Source organism: Neophocaena asiaeorientalis, unplaced genomic scaffold (genome assembly GCF_003031525.2).
Source record: "Neophocaena asiaeorientalis asiaeorientalis breed wild unplaced genomic scaffold, Neophocaena_asiaeorientalis_V1.1 scaffold417, whole genome shotgun sequence".
Lineage (NCBI taxonomy): Eukaryota > Metazoa > Chordata > Mammalia > Artiodactyla > Phocoenidae > Neophocaena > Neophocaena asiaeorientalis.
Genome location: NW_020175387.1, coordinates 2135137 through 2156551, shown reverse-complemented (window position 1 = coordinate 2156551; position 21415 = coordinate 2135137). Strand labels below are relative to the sequence as shown.

The 21415-nt window shown below is 34.6% G+C and overlaps 1 protein-coding gene across 1 annotated transcript in view; it reads right to left on the bottom strand.

Moving 5' to 3' along the window:
• Nucleotides 1–2155: 2155 nt before the first annotated feature.
• Nucleotides 2156–21415, bottom strand: part of PI15 (peptidase inhibitor 15) — a 30773-nt gene continuing 11513 nt past the window's right edge. Inside the window, exons 3-6 of the mRNA XM_024765767.1 lie at nt 12394–12512; nt 11392–11524; nt 11155–11270; nt 2156–8003 (exon numbers count right to left, since the gene is read on the bottom strand). Coding sequence (XP_024621535.1) covers nt 7868–8003; nt 11155–11270; nt 11392–11524; nt 12394–12512 — 504 coding nt within the window. The 3' untranslated portion in view covers nt 2156–7867. The remainder of the gene's footprint in view (nt 8004–11154; nt 11271–11391; nt 11525–12393; nt 12513–21415) is intronic.

Below are 21415 nucleotides of genomic sequence, written 5' to 3'. Positions count from 1 at the left end.
ATTGTACAACAATAATTAATTAATTAAACAATTATAAAGAGTAGCCTAGTTATTACTTGCATTATTCTTGCTCTTCCTTCTCCCACTAATATTATTACTGACAGACTTCTGATAAAGTTTTGTATTTATTTGTAGCTCTGTATTTGCAATGTACTCCACTGAGGTTGTACCCTCAAAACACTGTCTTTCAAAATCATTTGAAAAATTTTTGTCCCCTCCATACTGTTTCTTTCGTATTCCTGGAAGTAATCATCTTTATTTGTTTTAAATTTACTGTTCCAGCTTTATTTTCACCAATTAAAAACAAATATCTATTATTTCCTGTGTGTATATATGTATTGCTCCCTCTTGTCTTTCTTACAAGGTTGACATGCTAGTTACACTCTTACATATCCTGCTTTTCACTTTTACTCACATCCTGGCAGACCACTCTATCAATTTAGAGATTTTTCTCACTCCACATTCATTTGCATAGTATTCTCTTATGCCAGTCCCCTTATGATGGACCTTTGAGTTGTGCCTGGCCCTTTACTAGAATAATGCGATAATGATTAATGTTGTACATATGTCATTTCATATATTGCCAGTGTATCTCTGGAATGGATTTGTGGAATAGGAATTGCTGGGTCAAAGGGTAAAAGCATACACAATTTTTGGAGAAAATGGCGGATTCTAAGGCTTGTAGAATTTTCATGTACCATTTAACCATTTTTATGTTAGAAAAAAAATCATTTCTGAAGAGATAATTAAGGACATTGCTCAATTTATTATGTGAAAACTCACAGAACAAACCCCTGTCTACACTCACGTTTGGTAAAACAAAAGTGCCCCTGGATAAGTGGCCACGTTAACTTCAATCAATAGGCTATCAATAAAGGAAACATGTCAAGACCTCACTCCTCTTTCATCAAGGGAGACATTTGGGGCCAGAGAGATTCAACTAAGGTTGGTGCCACCTCTCCAGTTTGCTAAGACAAAGCCAGTCGCTCCTGCAATGTTGGCTTAACGGTGCAAGCACAGGTCAGGAAGAAGTTGGCGCCCTTGGTACTGCAATGCCAAGGTTACTGTCTCAGAAGGAACTGGGTCAGAGTCACTGGCAGTGGGAATAGGCTTTGCTCCCAAGAGCATACTCAGCTGTTTCTGGGAAAGCTGATGTTTGCCTTATCAGGGTAGGCCTGCTTCTCATGAGGTGGTCAGTTATCACTCTCACTATTGGGGAAGACTGAATGGCATCAGGCACCCACCAGCCCCCTATTTCTTCACTGTCAGAGGTGTGCAAGACTCAGGAACAAGACTTCTTTTGCATCCATCCGGCCTAGTCCGAGGGGCTATAAACTGCAACACACACACACACACACACACACACACACACACACACACACACATCAATGAATGAAGCCCCACCTCCTGTAGAGAAGGAAAGAACTTTCCAAACATGTGGATGAGAAACTGGAGGCATAAAAGAGGAGGAAATAAAGTGAAAAGGGAAGACTAGCAAGAGAAAGAGAAGCTGTGAGGGAGCCACAGAGTTCTGGGGGGTGGGAGACATTCTGAAAAGGCTTAAGTTAGTGAGGTTTTCTTATCTTCTGTGAAATAAGGAGAAATTTAAATTTTAAATTAAGTCCTAGATTTGGGTCCTTCTCAGCAAACTAGCCTGGGAGTAACCCTCTGCAAGGCAGAGCCACCCTGTAACCAACAGCCTTGGGCCAACTAGTGACCAGAGGTGGTGCTTCTCCCCCAGGAATGCCTATGGTTTCTCTGCTTGCCCTTAATATGGGGAAGCATGAAAATTTTTATGTTCAACTGCTGCAGTTTTCCTTAGCCAGAACTTCTTGATATAATGTTCTTTTCCTCTTTATCCATGGAACCGTGTTTTATATTGGTACCTCAAAATATTTTTTGAGTTAAATAGAAAAAAAAAAATGGAAGGAAGGAAAGAGGCAGGGAAGGAAAAAAAGAAATGGAAAAAAAGAAAAACAGAAGATCTGATGTATTTCAGTGATGCTCAAAGATGTAATCATTTCTGCTTTAGAAAAGTAGTCCATTCCTTGTCAAAACTATAATGCCATCTACTTCTAATTCTATTGTAAAACTACTGAAAGCAAGAAAACAATTAGATTAATTGTTATTAATTAAAACCCTAAAAACAAAACAATTAATTATAATATTTTATTGAAAGAAAAAATACAGCAGAGCTCAAAAAGCTACACTTGTTATGCTTTATGAAGGTAGATGTTTACACAGGTTTTATAAATGCACACATTCATGACATTATATCACAATATCAAAGGCACCTTTTACTGCCACAGTATTAGGTAATGAATAAAAAATATCAAATTAATCTTTAAAAAATCTAAAATGATACAATATATTTTAGGATTATATACATATTTGAAACATTTAGCTATTTTTAAACACTTTATTTTCATACGTGCATCAGAATTATCTCTAATTCTCAAAATATTATGGTACCAAAATTCTGTTTGTCAAATAACAAAACACAAGATGCTGTAATCTATAATCAAGCACCAGTTAAAGTCAGTATTTGAAGCTCCATCAGTTTGGCTTCTAACATGTGCAAAGTGAAGTGGGTATTTAAGATAACCATTGCAAAACATTGAGTCTCAATTTTTTGTGTCTTTAATTAGCTGATTATTTTAGAGAAAATGGGGAGAACTGGATGATTTAGATCAATGTTCTTCTAATGGTTCAACGGAATCCTAGGGCTCTCAGAAGAAACTTCCAAGGCACAGAAGAGGATTTGGGAAATAAGTAGGTCCATTATATGTATATTATATGTTAGAGCTTTGTGCAGGATTGAGATCATACAAAGAGTTCTATTGCTTTAAAATGTTTGAAAATACTAATTTGGAAAACTGCTTCAAAGCATATTTCATTTGGTTATGCTAACGCAGTTTAAGAAATATCTTTGTCAAAACAGATTATCACACTTAGTTGCACAACTCAAGTGAAAGTTTATCTAAAGATGTTGACTTCATTGGTTACAGGGTATATAATTCTAAGTTTTTCTGTACATTTTTAAGTCTAGAAAGACTTTGGATGGAACAATAAAATGTTATCATTAGCTCAATAGTATGACCAAAGAACATTATCAAATTATAGATCAACACATAAAAGTGGAGAGATAATCCTTTGATATATGGAATTGTTTTAATATATAAAAATAAATGATCACTTCTGAAAGTGAGACGCACTATAATTCTGTTTGATAATTTTAACTCTTATTGTATTTATGATGTAAACAAAATTAAAAATGTATTTTATTAATACCTACTTCACAAAAAGAACACTTTAATAAGCACCTCAGATCTGGAATATCATTTAAAAAAATATTATTATTTAGGAAAATGGATGTCAAGATATATTATCTCTATTATCTTCCTAGAAAATTATGTCAATAGAGTCAAGCACTTTTTAATGCTCTCGGATTTAGAGAGCATCCAAGAATTTAAAACTGTTCAGCTTAAATTTTTATTGAACGGAAGAAATGGTTTTGTTGCAGGCCAAGTAGCCATCAAGAATTTGTTCTTTTAACCACCAGAGGGCGCCGGTGCCTGCAGCATGGTTGGTGTAGGTGTAATCTAACCTTTACTTGAATTTTACATCGCCGTGCTAAAAAATGCCTTTAAAAAAAATTGAAAACTTCTAAGAAATATATTTACATTCTGTAACACCTAAATAATGTTGGGCTATTAGATTAAAAAATTGAGTGTACTGGCTTATTTTGGTTAAGATTAATTTAATAGGACTTTATTAATATTTCTAAATCAGGAATTGAATGGATAACACTTTTAACTCTGAATAAAAAGAGTCCCTAAGCTCCTAACAGTAACAATTCATTTAGCACCACATGTTTAGCACCAGAATAGATATTGATAGTTCACACTTAATAAAAACTTTAATTCCAAAGAAATTTCAAAATTGTAGCAAGCATACGGTGGTTGTTATGCATTTTCAGCACCATTAACCAGTGAACTGTGTAACTTTCTAAGTTTTTGATTGACCTCTCATAAGTCAAAGTCAGACCATGACATAATTTTTAAAAATCATTCTGCATGCGTTTAAATATGTCTTCCCTCACACATATAACAACAATACAAAAAATATATATAAAACAAAGATAATATTAGACATTGATAGAAATCTAATTTCACTCTACCTAAACACTTCTGCAGGAAAAGGCTTCCCTACATCCATGTCAAGATTTGTGTCCTATGCTACTGCAGAACATAGGGAATGCTGTTATACACGGGGGAGAACACAGACCCCAGGTTAACCATGACTTTTCCTTCCTGGACACATTCAAATTATCTGTTTAACTTATGTTAAGCAGGATATGAACACAAAACACATAACTGGCCTAAGTGTGTTTTAGATTTGCTTATGTAGATGTTATAAGTTGATCTAACACAAGCATGTATTAATGAGAAAAAGATATATTGTTTCAGTTCAAATATTCTGAGTAAATTGTATCAGCTGAACTTTCCCTAGTGTTTGGTCAACTCTTCGCTAAAGCTGCATGGAGCTTTCAAATGAATATTTCCATGAAGGTTTCAAATGAACACCACAGCACTGCCAACTGAATTTGGTAGGGAAGCCCTAATGGACCACAGAAGTGATGTTGCTTAGACTACTGAACAGACAAAAGCATGATAACAATAAAAACTGTTTCTGCCACATCTTAAAAGCATGCTTATCCATCATAACCAGCAACATTAAGGGTGTGCCTACACAACTCAAATACAATTCTGTAAAGAAATCCATCAGTTTAACAGCAAAAATTGTAATTTTTCCAGTCTTTTGATGACACGGAAGCCAAAACAATCTATATCGACACAGAAATTTTTTACTTTTCTACTGAATAAAGGATGACATGAAAAATCTATACCAAAGATAAAACCAGTGCTGTAGAACATGCATGCCAATTACTATTTCTTTTGAATGAAACCTATTAAAATGAAAACCTCAGTAATGACTATTTAAAGCTGCTCTTATGAAATAGCTTATACCCACACCCTTTGTGCTCTGGGAATTACAGTGAGAAATAGCTATCCTAGCACCATTGTTGCATGCTGTGAAAAAATATGACACTCTGTGTTGATACTAGCAAACTTTCATTTGCTTTAGCCTGGAAAATAAAACATTTCACATGGCCACTTCATATTACTAACTTTAAAAAGTACAGATAGAATAACAAATATACCCGTTATATTTTCAGCTGAGTTGTTAAGTTATAAATAAACTAAAGTTCTAGTTGTGATTTGGAAAGGACTGTTGTGTACAAGTTATGAGTGTGTGAACCACAGTCGTAATCTGATATGTTTGATGATTTATCTGGATCGTTGATGCACTCAAAGCTTTGTATTTAAGACATTTTTGTCTTAATGAAACGTGGAAAGGTGGAGTTCCTCTAAATCCTTGCAATTCTGGACTTTCTAGTTAATTCTAAAAACCCATCCATGTAAACATTTATTACATTACAGCCACTATATAATAAGCTGGTATAAATACAAAGATAAGACAGAATTTCTGCCAAAGGGGAGCTCAAATAATTTTATCTCAAAAGTCTCACAACATGAATGATAATTTTAATATTCATACATTTCTGTTACTATGGTAATCTTACCTTCACGTGACAAAATATCACTATACTTTTTGAGACTTGAGAAACGAAGTTACACAAGTAAACCAGCAACAGAACTGGAACTGATAGTAACCTTTTCTGGTTTAATAGTACTTTTCCTACTTCTGTAGGACTAGTTTAGCAAACTCAAGGAAGGAAACATTTTCTAGATAAATCAAATGAATATCGCGCTAATGAGCTTTCTCTTCAACTGCCGATATATATGTTAGCTAAAAGTTGAATTGGGGCCTGATTCTTACTGTTATTTTTATTTTTCATTTTAGTCTCCAAAATGTTTAGTTTTAATAAAGTATATGTCCCCACAAAAGCAAAGTAGTGTGATATGAAAACATTTGGTCAGATTCAGTTCGTAAAAGGAATCAGGCCAATTGTTTGTCATCATGTAAACCTGAACTTCAGATGGTGGATGTTTCCACCACTGGATTTAATTAACTACCTGTCACCTTTCAGCGCATCTACCCTAAGAAATTGCAAACGTGTAGGGAGTTTTAAACAAGTAGTTTTCTTCTGTTATTTGTACTCTGGAACTAACCGTGTTTACTTATACTGTGAAGCATTGCATAACCTGAAATACACACACACACACACACACACACACACAAATGCATGCACACTTGAAATGTAATGTGTTAAGTGTCTTGACCCCTGTGTTGAATTCTCCTCTCTGAAAGTGATTCCCTGATTTGGAAATAAGCATTTTCAAAGTCACATGAGTGAAATTTTCATAGTGACTTTGATTTGATTTCCACCAAACTTAATGGAGAACTGAAAATTATTCTTCTACTCAGATATGGGAATAAAATTTAGTAATTAGTCCTTAGAAAATCATCTGAAGAGGCCCCTTTAACAAAATCATAGCTGTCTGTGGTGTGCACATGGGAACTTGTACATGATGCTCAAGGACCATGGTGATTAGATCGATTCTCACCAAGTAAGGATGGGCAAAGCAATGGAGAGCTGGAGGGATCCTTGACACCTACAATGTTTCTTTCTGACATCCCTCACCTCCTGCTGAAAGGCTTCAAGTTACATTAGACCTTCAGTATATGCCCTTCAGAAGCTCTCCACCGGTGTGTGTGTGTGTGTGTGTGTGTGTGTGTGTAGTAACTCTATTTCTGTGACTTTTCTTACCTGTGACTTTTCATACCTGAAGCTCATTTCCCTTGGACCTTCTCAGTTTACTTAGGTCTTGCTTTCTGCCTTCCAAAATCACAACTATTTACTCTCACCCAGTAATCCCTAGGCAGTTGTTAATTTTTCCCTGCCTCATTTAGTTCCAGACGCTATAGCTACATTTTCATGCTAATCAGAAACCTTACATATTACACAGTGTGGCCTATCACCTATTCCACCTACACGTGAACATTGTTGCACTCACTTCCTCAAAATTACATGGAAAATATATCTGTTAAAAAAATAATAATTTTACAGCAATATAATTAGGTGGCATTATTTCCTGAATATTTTTGTGAGCTTCTTGAAGTCAGGAATCATATCATAATCTTTGCTTGATCAGAACATAACTATCAGAGTGCCTTGCCCATCATAACCACTCAACACAAGATTCAATAAAAGAGATTAAGCAAAAGGCATGATTTGAACCTTACATAAGTCAAGAGTATCTTTTGGTGAACCCAAGTAAGATAAAATATCTCCAGAATGAAATCTGTGGTTGCTTAATTAAATTATTATATCCAGATATTACTGAGTGTTATTTTGCAAATTATCACTTTTGGGGCACTATAGAAGTGGGTGCTGAAGATGGCCCACCACCTCACATACATTTTAGAATAGGATTTTTAAAAATTTCCCTCAAGTTAACTACAAAATCATATTATTACCTATGTGTTATATCATCTATGTGTGTGTATATACACACACATACATTATAGGCCAAATATATATTCTATTCCTTAAGAACATAATTCCTTTGGAAAACAAGTTTTGGAATTGGATGCATCAACTATGTCAATACTACATACACAATATTTTAATTTAGGCTTAGAGGTCAGAAAACAGAAATGGATGCTTTGTTTACCTCCAAGGATTAAACAAACATAATAGACAAACACTAATTTATACAATGAATAATAAAAGGAAAACAAGATTATGATAAAATATGTATAATATGTGCAAAACTCAATATATATATATGCCTATGATTCCCAGAAACCATTATATTTCCTGGAGGAAAAGACAAGCTTATTTAAACCAGTATAGGTAGTTTGACGTTACTCCTGCAAAACAAAGATTGTCAGTACAAGACCCCCCGTAAGTGGGAGGGCAAGCTGAACATGGTACCCCTACTTTATATGGCGCTTCTCCAATCCAGTTGCCCCTTGAAAAAAAAAGAAGAGAGCATTAGTACTACTTGCCCATTCTTTAAAATCTGATTGTCCTTAAGCACAAGATCACGTGTTGACATGTGATGATATTTTTAGAAGTCTGTCGTTTTAGAAAACCACTAAAAGTTATAACCATTTCTTATTTCTACAGTAACTTGTTCTGTATATCTTACTTTTAAAATATTTTCTTTCTGAGTAAATTAACATTATGTTAATTTACAGATAAGAAGTGAGGCACTACAATGCATGGTGACATTATTAGTCATCCGACACCAGGCTTGATGCTCTATCCACTCACCACAGCTGCCTCGTTCCTGCCGCAGCCTTCTAGAGCACATGGGCTGTGTCCACTTAAACTTACTTCTTAAAAAACTCATGCTAATATTATTATAAAGATAGTAAAGTATATACAGATATAGATATATACACGTCCATTATATATATAAAGAGATATACATGTAATTCTGGGATGCTTAGAAACGGTGAAATGAGCAAGAAGTTGTTACAAGCATAAAAAATAGGTTTTACGTGTTCAAAGGATTTCTTTCTCAAGTTGAAAAAATAGTTTAGATTCTCAGTATTCATAAAATGAGATAACGGAAAACTCAGTAAGAGAATAATGGCTCACAGAAGCAGCCATTGATGGTGATTCCAAAACATTTTCCCATATGTAAAGTCATAGTTATAATTTTTAGTAATACTATTAGTTTTTTGATAATGCTGAACCTATTTAATTGAATCATTATGTGTTATCAATATTTTTCTTCATCTGTAATTATGGCCATGATTATAGTGATACACCAAATTCACCATTTAGGGTAGTTAAAAACAGCCACAATGCCTTATGTTATTAAGCTCTTTTAGCTGTGAGGAAGGAGGCAATGAATGTATATTCTCAGTAGCATGGTGATTAGTAACTACAGTACTATACAGCCAGTGATGTGAAGGAAGTTGAATGGTCAGGAGAAAATTTCGTTGTAGATAGTAAAAAGTCAAGGTTGAAGATAAGACAACAGTGTAAAGGCTAAAATATGAAACAAGTGGGTCTCATCTTTGAGACCTAAATAAGACCAAGCAGGTGACTCATACGGTGCATCTACCAGACATGAAAATATCCTTATTCAGTCAGTTGAAAAGTCACATTTTTATCTATAAAATATCTGTAAAGGAAAAGTTGAGATGAGATTACAAGGCTGCCCACCTCTATCTAGCTTATTCTACTCTGCCTTCCAGAGAAGCTTCCTCAAGCATAATTTTGGTAATGTTACATGTTTGCTTATGAACATTCAAGGAGGTCCATCCCTCAAGAGTGCAGCTCACTCCTTTATCCTAATCTCTCCCATTCTATTTTCATAATCTTATTTCCCTCTATATCTTTACCCAAACCTATAAAAATATATGAACCCAGCCTGTGGTATTTTAATTTCATATTTTTCAACTTATTCTACATAGCTTTTAGAAATTACACAGCACATATTTTTGGTAATGTTAACTTAGAAATACAATTTTATTATATATTATATTACAAACTTTTATACGAATGGAAGATAATTGTATTCAGTAGTAGATCAGTCAGTTGACAAACTTATATTATTTTTCCTTCTAATTTTTATTCTATTTCATCTAATTCAATTCATTCTCATTCTCTCATTTCTCTCTCTCTCTCTCTATCTCTGTCTCTGTCTCTGTCTCCCCACCCAACCCCTTTCCTTCTCTGTTTTATTTTGCCCCTGAAAAACAGTTATACTTGAGATAAGTTCATATTGGGATTGGAAGAAACATAGTCACCTATCAGTCAGGATTTTAAAACTTTCTTCATTGCCTAGGTTTCAAAAGAATGGTTCTCTATCACAGCAAATATAGCATACTAACACAATATCTTAAACTCTTAGACTTATAAAACAATCAGACATTTCATCAATACTATTACAAAATTCCAATCATTGGCCAAAAACAGAATAGTTAAATGAAAGTTATAAAAAAACCTCTTTCACTATTTGAGTACTACTTGGCCTATTTATGTCAGAAAGAAGGGTTAAAGTCTTAATAGGAAAATATATGGTATAAAACTGAAAATATCAAACAAATGCAGTTTTAATGCTTATCATAATGCAGCCACATTTTACATTCCAAATCTTACTATTCTAATAACTGTGGAGAGGGGACCATCAGGAAAATTGCTATTTTTCTAACTTTGCAAAAACACTGCCACTGGCATACTACCATATAAATGAGTAATGCAGTTATTTGTGAAACATTTTCTCATTCCCTCCCCATACTGGCAAAGCTGGAGAAAATCTTTGTTTGGGACTTACTTTGGAAGACACCAGGAGTGTCATAAATCCTTTGTACATTTTAGTATTTATTCCAAATGAGAACAGACTCATGTATAAATACTGGAACATTTTATCCGAAGAGTCATTGTTATCAAAAAGGCATTTTATCAGATGTTAACAAATGCTTATTTATCCTCATATTATAAAGAATGTTCATAAATATGAGCCTATTTTATAATCTTTGATCAATTTTCACAGTACCTTTTTATGTATGCCATAAGAAGAAATTACTGAATATTTTTTGTACTGAAATTTAAATCATGGCAAAGCTTTCATTAAAAAGAAGTCATAGCATTTAAATTTTCCCTTCTGATTCTGAATGCCTCCTTAACCATCTATGGAAAAAGTAAACTGTGATTGTAATTTTACTCTTAAAAGAAAGGAGAAGGGCTTGTTTTGCTTTCCTAGTGAAAAAGCTAAGCCAACATTCTAGTACTGATTGATGAGAATACTGTGGTGTTGATAAATTCCCTAGAAGATCCTTTCCTGATGCCTTTTATATAGCTATCAAAAGCCTAAAAGCATATGTTTATTTTATAATTACCATGCCTAAAGAAAGATGGTAAGGAGAATTTAGTGACTCTCCAAATCACAAATAGTCTTGCCTGCAATTTTAATCTAGAATCCTTGTGAAAAGAAACCTTTCAGCTTATAACTTTTCAGATATACAAGAAGATGGAAGATTTGAGGATTAGTGCTTGTTAGTTAAGTCTTACTCATATTATTTACCTGTTAAAAGTATCTATCAGACTGAAGATATTTAACATCATTAAAGATTCCAAGAAGTAGAATCCGACTGGATACTTACTTTGGGGCATAGTTGCATACCAAATAAACTGCACGGCGCCATACAGCTCCCCAAACATTCATGTTTTGACAAGTATGAATTGCGCATCCTATTCGATTGGAAGTGGCCCAAACCATCTGAGAAAGTAAATCGATATACTGTTATTGAAGTTGGAGCTAAGAAAATTCATGTTCACCAAAATAGTAAGAGCATTTTTTTAAAGTATGAATCAAAAATGAACAAAACAATTAAAATAACCTGTGTATAATGTGTGCACATGGGGCCAAAACATCTCATAGGACATCTGGGATTGCAATCCTGGGGATACGGAAAAGCATAATCTTTCACTTCATCATACCATGGCTTGACCAACTGGAGAATAGAGCGATATCTAGATATCAAGAAACACAATGAAAACTTAGAGTACAGTAGTGGCAATATATAGTGGACTCACGTTAAATTATAAGCTAATTGGTCCTTTTGCAGATTATTCATGGTAAATCAAGAACATACCCACCCCTCACAATTACCATCATCACCTAGTAGAATCCTCTATTCCTCCAAGTAGAGCCAAGCATGAAAATGCCCAGGACTGGAGCAAGTGATCCTGTATTTGTCTAAGTATGTGTCTGGTTGTTTCAAAAAGAGAAATGCAAATCTTTCAGGAATTATCATCTTTATCTTGTTTTACCACCTGATTTTCCTCCCCTATGTGGAAGAGAATGAGTCTTTGGAATATTGGATGATGACATTCCACAGTGGTAGAAAAATTATCCTGTTACTGGGAACAGCTTTATCCATTGTTGCATATACTTGCATATACATACGTGTGCCTATTTATATATACATATGTGTGTAAATATATTGAATTTGTACAACACACACAGATACAGGTATATGCAAACATGGGAAGGCTGCATACACAATAATGGCTTCTGCCACCATCAAGGGATTTTTCTGAAGTAGAAGAGATAGGATACAGGATACAGCCTGATCCTTTCAAAGATTCTGTGAGATAAGGGTAGAATACAGGCTAAAGGAGGGCGTTCCAAGGGTGAAAGGGAAAACTGGTTTTACTAGGCCTTTTTAAAAAATTAAATAATCCTTGAAGACATCTAAAACAGTCATAGGCCAAGCATCAGTGCCTGACACATAGTGAGCCCTCTTGTAGATATTACTTGAAATTGGTGTCACTAACCCTTGGATTCCATAAGCAATAAAGTTGCATGGATAAACAGTATCAGTGAAACTACTTCCTACCTTCCAGTTCGTACAGATAGATTTTGACCCAAAAATCTCAATAAGTAAGAAGGCCCATGGTCCCAAATGCAGGTAGCTGCCCAAGCCTCTGCAGATTTTGCAAGATTTTCATCCCAGACCTGTGAAAGTGAAAAAGACCTTCAGCTTTACTGGGTTTGCTAGTAACAAACAAAAAGAGAAAAGAAATGACACTACTATTTCCTAAAGTTCTTTCAATTCTGCTTCCTGACTAGAAGAAAGCAAATTTAGACCATTGTTATTCAAAGTTCTACAGTGCAATATTGTTATTCCTCAAAAATCTTTATTGTTTTTACAGGGCCATCTAGACCCAAAATCCAGACATAAATTTTGGTAAAGGATAGATTAACAAAAATATCGTATCCAGATGTAACTTGGAGATACCTCATACTGACCACTGAAGTTTGAATCCACCAAAGTCAGTTGATTTCCCTGGAGTTTATTCACAGCAAAAAGGAGCCATGCTATTGATATATCTTAAAAATTAATGAGATCAAATTTATTCAAATCAATGTACCAAAATTAACAATGTCTCATAGTCCAACTTTTTTATTGAGATATAATTGATATATAACATTATTAGTTTCAGGTGTACAACTTAATGATTTTTATGTACATATATATTGTGAAATGATCACCACAATAAGTCTAGTTAACATCCGTCACCACACACAGTTACAAATTTCTTTTCTTGTGAAGAGAACTTTTAAGATGTATTCTCTTAGCAGCACTCAAATGTACGATACAGTATTATTAACTATAGTCACCATGCTGTATATTAATTACATCCTCAGGATTTATTTTATAACTGAAAGTCTGTACCTTTCAACCACCTTCACATATTTCACACACCCCACACCCCAACCTCTGGCAGCCACCTATCTGCTCTCTAGATCTCTGAGTTCAGTATTGTTTTTGTTGTTTTTAGATTCCACGTATGTATGAGATCATAAGTTATTTGTCTCTTTCTGCTTATTTCACTTACCATAATGCCCTTAAGTTCCATGCATGTTGTCACAAATGGCAAGATTTCCTTGTTTATTATGGCTGAGTAATATTCCATTTATCTACTTATTTGTTGACGGACAATTAGGCTGCTTCCATATCTTGGCTATTGTAAATAGTGCTGTTACGAACATTGGGGTGAAGGTATCTTTTTGAGTTAGTATTTTAGTTTCCAGACAATACCCAGAAGTGGAATTGCTATATCATATGGTAGTTTAGTTCTATTTTAATTTTTTGAGGACACTCTATACTGTTTTCCATAGTGGCTGCACCAATTTACATTCCCACCAACAGTGCCCAAGGTTCTCTTTTCCCCACATCCTCACCAACACTTGTTATTTCTTGACTTTTTGACAATAGTCATTCTAACAGGTGTGAGATTATGTCTCACTGTGGTTTTGATTTGCATTTATTCCAACTTTTAAGTGTCAAACTATATTAAATTATAATATGATATAAATGATACTTTATATCATTTGAATATTTGATAGTAATAATAATATCAGAACTTTTGTTATGAGCTAGAAACATAGATTTACTTAATGTAACAGTGTATTTAAGTGAAAGGAAATTAATTTAGTGACTTTGAAATAAAATAGGAAAAAAAATTGATGAACGCTTCGGAGACATTTTTACCCGAGAAGGCCATGGCACCCACCCTGAAAAAAGATTTGTTAGCCACTTAGAAGTTGTCTTAAATTAGAAAAACAAAGTCATCTTACATAAATCTATCTAGAATTACATTAAAATAAATTCACTCACAAAATTACATGAAATCAGAATTATCAAGAAAGGATCTGGAGTAATTCTATGGTGACAGTGGCCATATCTCCACTGTCTGTGTAAAAAGAAAGATCATTCAAAAAGCTATAATAAAATACACTTTCCTTAATTATCCAGAATATAATCTGCCCATTTCGTGGATTAATTAAATGTGGCAAAACATTACACAATACCCTTTTAATAAGTAAGTAATCAGTGTTAAATATAGTATATAAATGGAAAATACTCATTCTATAATATTTTAAAAGTTAGTGTCTCTTTATATACTTGTCTTCTCCTTTGAATTGATATCATGCTTTTTTACAGTTATAGAAAATACTTTGTTTTATTCTTTCACACTTAGCTCTGTAAAATAATCATTTGATATGTTTTATGAATTATTACTTCAAACCTCTCCTTTTGTTTGTAAAAATTCTGTGCAGAAATATCAGTGAACCAAACTAAATTTGCAATGAAAATCGTAGTATTCTACAACTGAAATTAACATTTAAAAGCATTTTGTTTGGCTAATAATGGATTCAACTAGTATTTATTCTTCTGATATTTTTAATGAAATACGGATTTACAAAATATGGATTTCAGTTCACCAAAATGCAAAATATTACCATTAGATCACAAATGAATTTTAGATGGAATAGCATCAACAAATTATGTGTCTGAGCTAATTGTAGTCACTTTGGGAAAAAAAATACATCTAAATATTATTAACATATTGAAGTGGTGTGCACTCAGAACAGTAACTGCTAAAAACACGGCTTTTCTGTGTTTTTATATAATCTTTCTAAAAACAGTCTTTCTTATAGTCTTGTTCTGAAATATCAGCACTGCATGGCACAAATAATACTGAAAAAGAAAATAAAATATCCTGTATTCTAACCCTAAGCCTACTGCTAAGATCATCTGTGACTGAGGACATGTCAATTATTCTGTCTCCCAGTTAACTCATCTCTAGGGTCCCTTTCCTCTCCAGCATTTCATGATTTAGTATCCCTGAGTAACTCCAGCATCAGAATCAGGAAGATCTGTTATATTGACCTATGACTTGTTCAGTTCTAGCCTTTTCCATACCACAGAAAGAGGAAACGTAGATTCTTCACAAAATAATTTAAAATATTTAAGGCAGTTAACAAATTTAAGGTAACTTAGCATATATAATTCTATATGCTTACTCATATACTTAAAACGTATTGTGTATGTCAAAGAGATAAACCAAAGAGTTCATGCCTGAAAAATATCTTACATGAGCACCATTTTAAAATTATTATAAAGGATTTTGATAGGAAGACCATGTATTTAGCATTACCGTTGCCTATGTTTTTAGGTGTTTCTATGTACAGATATCATAATTAAAATTTTTGAGATGATAGTTGTGAGGGAGGAGAGATGACCACTTTTTTTCATCTCTTCATGTTTGCTTTTAGGAAACTGATGGGAGGGATTTCTGCCTGTCCCTGAAGGAAGATGCTGGAGACCCTGGCAACACTGGCCAGGTCCCACACAGAGAGTGGGATCATTTTGCCTTCCCATGGGAGACATACCAACGGTCTCTCTGATGCCTACTGCAGAGGAAGTCAGAAAGTCCTGTGCTCTTTCTTGCCTGTTTGTCCCCAGGCAAGACTCACACCCATCCTGTAAAGAGGGGAAGATCCTGCTCTGAAATTTAGGAATTGCATATCTACTGTATTTGCTGTCTCCGTCTTTCTCCACTGGTTACAACTCCCAGGAGAATATGGGTGAGTGATGTATCCCTTTAATCCACAGTGGTATTTAAATCTATTAATATGATGAGAGGTCTTTCAGGGTTGAAAACAGCAAATAAGGATAGCTTCTTTCTTATCCAGAAGCTCTAAATTGTGATGAATGTTGCCAGTTTAACCATGTGAAAGAATTCTAACAACGTATACAAATTTAGGGAATGAAGTTGTAATCATCTAAGCATTTGACTAATATATACATTTCTGGATGCTTAGTGGATAATCTATCTCTGAATTTTGCTGAACACCTGTGATATTTATTTGAAATAAGTTTAGTATCATACCCTACAAATACAGCAAAAGAAAAAGGGTCACAGGTGTGTACTTACTTAACATTCTATGGAATGACTAGCAAATATGCAACATATTATGATCATTTGTTAGAAAAGCTAAACACCTTATATTTATTCAGCTTTTATGCAGCTAGCCTCAAATTCTGTATTTCTAGTTCTTGTCCCTGTAAATGGATAAAATACTTTCACAGATAACTGAGTTGTGAACACTTAAAATATCATGCCTTCTAAAAATTAGGCAAAAATTAAGAAAATGATGCATGGAGATAAAAATCATTTACAGGAGCTAGTAGAAGTTAGATATTATGATTAGATAACTCACAAAATGAAGATGGCTTAAAACGGTGTCAGAGCGCGCAGAAGCCTGTATATGTGCCCTATTGCTCTACAGAATTTTCTTCCATTCTTTGCTGTTACGAGCCATTTAGTTGGTCAGCTTGTAAACTGATTGATTTAGCTCTGGACTAAAATGTTTACCATGAACTACTCTGCTTATCAACAAATTTAGCACCTTGTCCGTGGAAACCACATAGTCTGATTAAGCCATGAGAAGCATCCAGAATTCAAACTGATGTCATTTCAATAGCTAGAAGACTGTGGCTCCAAGAGATAGGAGGCATATGAAAAGAATGAAAAGACCTCAAGTCCAGAGGTCTTCAGAGGTTAAGCCAAAGAAATACAAAATTGACTCAAAGAATGTCTCAGCATGGGAAAAAATCACTGACTTCCATAAATTGAAGAATTAGAGAGTGATATGATCCAGCCCAAAGATGAGGTTGTTTTATCAGCCATTTCCTTAAGTTTTGTTACCCACAACACAGTGGGCACCGGGACATCCGAAACTGCCTTCTTAAACCCCAGTCACTATCTCTGGACAATAAGAAATGTAGACCAACTGAAAGGCAACCCTGAAAATTACTTGAGAATATATCCCCAACATTGTTTGATATGACATACTGTTTTTTTCAAGTGGGTAACATCTTTTAATTCCGAACATAAGAGTTAAAGGTAGACGTGTTTGAAAGAATTAAATATAAGATGTTAAAAAGGATAAATATTTCTAGGTAACGAACCTGTACATATTTGATGTTATTAATATTTATAGTGGTTCAGAGAATATGGCAACAGGTTATTATAGCAATACGTTAGCCTTGTAATTTCAACATAAAATATATCAATAATTATTTATATTTATGGTTTTAAGTTAAAAATTTTAAGAAAATCTTGTTACAATTTTTAAACAGTATTGCAAAATTTAGAACTTAAGAGTCACTGTGTTGCTTAGGCTTTTAAGACATTTAAATATATGGAAATTATTTTCAATAAGCCAGTTGAAGTACTAAAAGGTCAAATATGTTAAATCTATAAATGCAGCTTAAAATTTAAATTAATTAGATTTGTAAGTAGTAACAAACACTAAACAAATGTGATTGCCAAAACTTGCTAGATTTCGGAATAGAACAAAACTATATGTAAATGAAGCTAAATTAGAGGAGAACAAGAAATATTAAATTTGAAAATGACCTCTTAAAAAATCTGTTCTGCACATGGAAACCATCTTCAAAGACATAAAATACTAAAAAATAAAATTATCACACTGAGTTTTTGAAAACACATTTCTAAATTGGTTATTGTCATGGATACTCTGATAGCAATGACATTGGAAACAGTATTGCATGTCGTATAGACACTTATTTTCTTGGACTGACATGTGGTCATTTCTCATATATTTAGATAAAAAGTAAAGGCAGTTTAGATAGACAAGTTTTTGGCTTTTAAAAATAACTCAGCTGGGGCTCTTTGTTCTTTTTCTGGGTTAGATTGGGAAAGCAGTGCTGACTTATAGAAGTGAGAAAGAGCCATTAAAAAGATATTAAGTGATGACAAAATTATTTTCCCTGAGGGCTGCCAGAAGCTTTTAAAAAGCACTTCATGGGCATGGTTGTGGTTTTGTTTTGAACTTGGGGTTTATTCCCTTTCGGTGGAAATGCTTGTGAAGTGCCAATAAAGGAAACTGAGAGCTGAATATATGACCCTGTGTTAAACCAGACAGGAGGGAAGAATGGGCCTTGGTAAGACTGGAGGGGGTGGGGTGCGGCACAGGAAGAGAAAAGGATTTCCCATGGGAAATTGGGGGCACTAATTAGATTAATTAAATGATATTAAACCAATTATACTTTTAAAAAGAACTAGTTAAGAACAAGTTAAGGAACTTGATTTAAAAAAAATTCCCTCAAGCCTCAAAAATGACCATAAATATGGGACCACATTATACCACAAAGTATCAACATGGGGTCCTAAGCATTTTTTAAATGTTTAAATGAAAATAGTGAAGACTTTCCTCAGGTAAGATGAGTGCTACCTTTTATGTAGGTGGGAAAGGTAAATTTCTATAAAAAAAGATGTAAAAGTATACTTTTTTTAGAGGTATTCTGAACTGGATCATTGCCAGCAGCATAAAATTCTTAAAAACAAACACAAAAGGACTTCTCTTGACCCCTTTTCATCTTCATCTTCCAATGCACCATTCCTCTTCTTCCTTTAACAATGAAATTTGAGTGTTGTCTTAACAGAGAATTTTCAGTTTTTCTTCTTCTACTCTTGAGCCCACCCCAGGCAGGTTCCCCCCTCTACCTCCACTCTACCCAAATTGCTCACATCAATATCATAAATGGTCATTTCCTGGTCACCATGTTATTTGTTCTATCAGCAGCTTTTAGAATGCCTGACCACTTGCTCCTCCTGGACCCACTTCCACCCCCTGGTTTCATGACCCCACCCTTGCCTTGTTTTTCTCTGGCTGCTGCCTTGTTTTCCTCCATATGTTTGCTGATTCTTCCTCATCTCCCTAACCTGTGCATGCTGGAGGGTTCCCAGGGCTGAAGCCATGTCTCTGTCTGTCTCTCTGTCTGTCTGTCTCTCTCTCTCTTCTGTTTCATCAATTCACTGCCTAGGTAACCACATCCAGTCTCACACATTGAAATACTATTTATAAGCTGGTGGTACTCTTCCAAATTATATCTATAGACCTCTCCACTGAATTCCAGACTGATTTATCCACCTATCCACTTTAAACCTCTACTTAACAAGTCTAAAATTGAGTTCCAGTATTCACAACCCTACCGCCACTCCCTACCCTCTAACCAGCTACTCCTACAGTCTTCCTCCCATCAGTGGATGACATTACCCTTTTTCTTCTGGTTCAGGGGTCACCAGATCTATCCCATTGCCTACTTATATGTTATCTATAGCTGTTTCTGTGTTACAGTGGCAGCACGGACCACAGGGTCTGCAAAGCTAAACGTATTTACCATCTGGTCCTTTACAGAAAAAGTTTACCAATTGCTTTTGTAGTTGCTCAAGCCAGAGAGTCCATAGCCATCTTTACTCTTTCTTTGCTTAATAATCTTTATATGCTCTATCAGCAAATCTTGTCGATCCTGCCATCAAAATCCTGTCTATCCATAATATACCCACTGATCATCACTATTATTACCACCACCTTGAGTGAAGCCACCATCATTTGTTATCTGGATTATTGAAAAAGACTCCTAGCTGAGGGAGTGTTTCCTACATATAAAGCCTTAATATATAAATTAAGGAAGGCATGGATAAAAGAAAAACATTCCGAATTTGAGGTAAGATTATTTAAACAGGATTGGTGATTAGGAAATAAAGGAAAAAGAAATTTCAGTTCTTTAATCTATGCATGGCTCAATCTATACCTCAGTCAAGTGCTTTGAAAATCCCAAAGTGCTATTTAAATATAATCAAACTCAACTGATTGGGTTGGGGGTTGGTCTAGTAATGAAAATGAGTATTGGGTGTAAGATGACAAAATGCAACTGCTGCTTGACATCCGGACAGTTATATGAAAGAGAGAGAGAGAGAGACTTGGAAATGAGTGAATTTTTCCCCACCCAAAGAGGCTCTTCCTTTTTAACCAATTGCTGACAAGTAGGAAGTGGGCACCATGTCTCTAAACCTTAAAACTTTTCAGGATAATCTAGAAATCCTGATGTATATGTGAAATGTATCCACTTCTACATGTTGCCAAATAGCCTTTTAAATGTAAAATTCTCTACAGTTCAACACTTGCAGAGCAAATTAAACATGACTACTAATTGGAATGGTTAATGGGCCTACAGTTTATGAACTCTGATGGAAGGTATCATTGTCACCATTACACTTATGTAGATGTGTGATCTTAATACACAAGGATGGTGGCAAGAAAGAGTGACCCTGGCACTGTCTTGGCCCCAAATCTCCTTACACCAAACTTACCAGATGGGGACTGCTGTTTTGTTATCAACAATGGAAAATGCAAGAAATGCAAATTTCCAGATCAACCAATAGAATCCTAGATAATTCGTTAATCTAGGCAGCTAGTAATTGACTACTTATTGGGAGGGCTGTGCAATATTGGGTACTGGGAATTCAACAGTCAGCAAGACTGACATGGACTCTGCTTTACAGTTTAGGAAAGAGACAAGCAATTAACGCACTACCAAATAAATAGTGAATAATTGTGAATAAATTATGGCAAATGTATATAAATTAATTAGTATGTAATACATTATCCATTATCCATATATAATGTATGTAACATGTTTTATAAAGCCACTTCCAAAAAAATGTGCTACTTAAAAGTTTGCTTCTTTAGAAGTGTCCTTAGTCAATCATGTAAATTCCCAATTAAGTGTTGTTCCACACTGCAGACATCTGTAGCTCACCCACAGTAACCACAGGATTTCTTCTGAAAACGAGTGCTGAGTGAATATGCAAGTGAAATTTTGTGATAATATAGAAATTATCACTGGAATAATTCTTCTTTTGGTTTAACATATTAATTCTTTCAGTATATAGTCTCTTGATAAATAAATGGATATTTGAGCCAAAAAATATCTTCCTCAGCTCAGTTTTGTGTCCTGAATCATGATATAAAATATTCTTAAAGCACATTATAGAGTTCTCACCTGGAAAATCATTCCAGGATCTCCAAGGGAACTGGACCTAGTGAAGCAAAATTTCAGAGTTGGAGACCTTGAATGTGTGCTTACAAAGTGGTTCTGTGCTCTTCTGGTAAGAAGTAATTGTCTAAAGCTTATTTGGTGGAGTGTCATTCTGATTGCCGAGGACTTGGGGCCTCCCCTCTCCTCTCCCACCCCT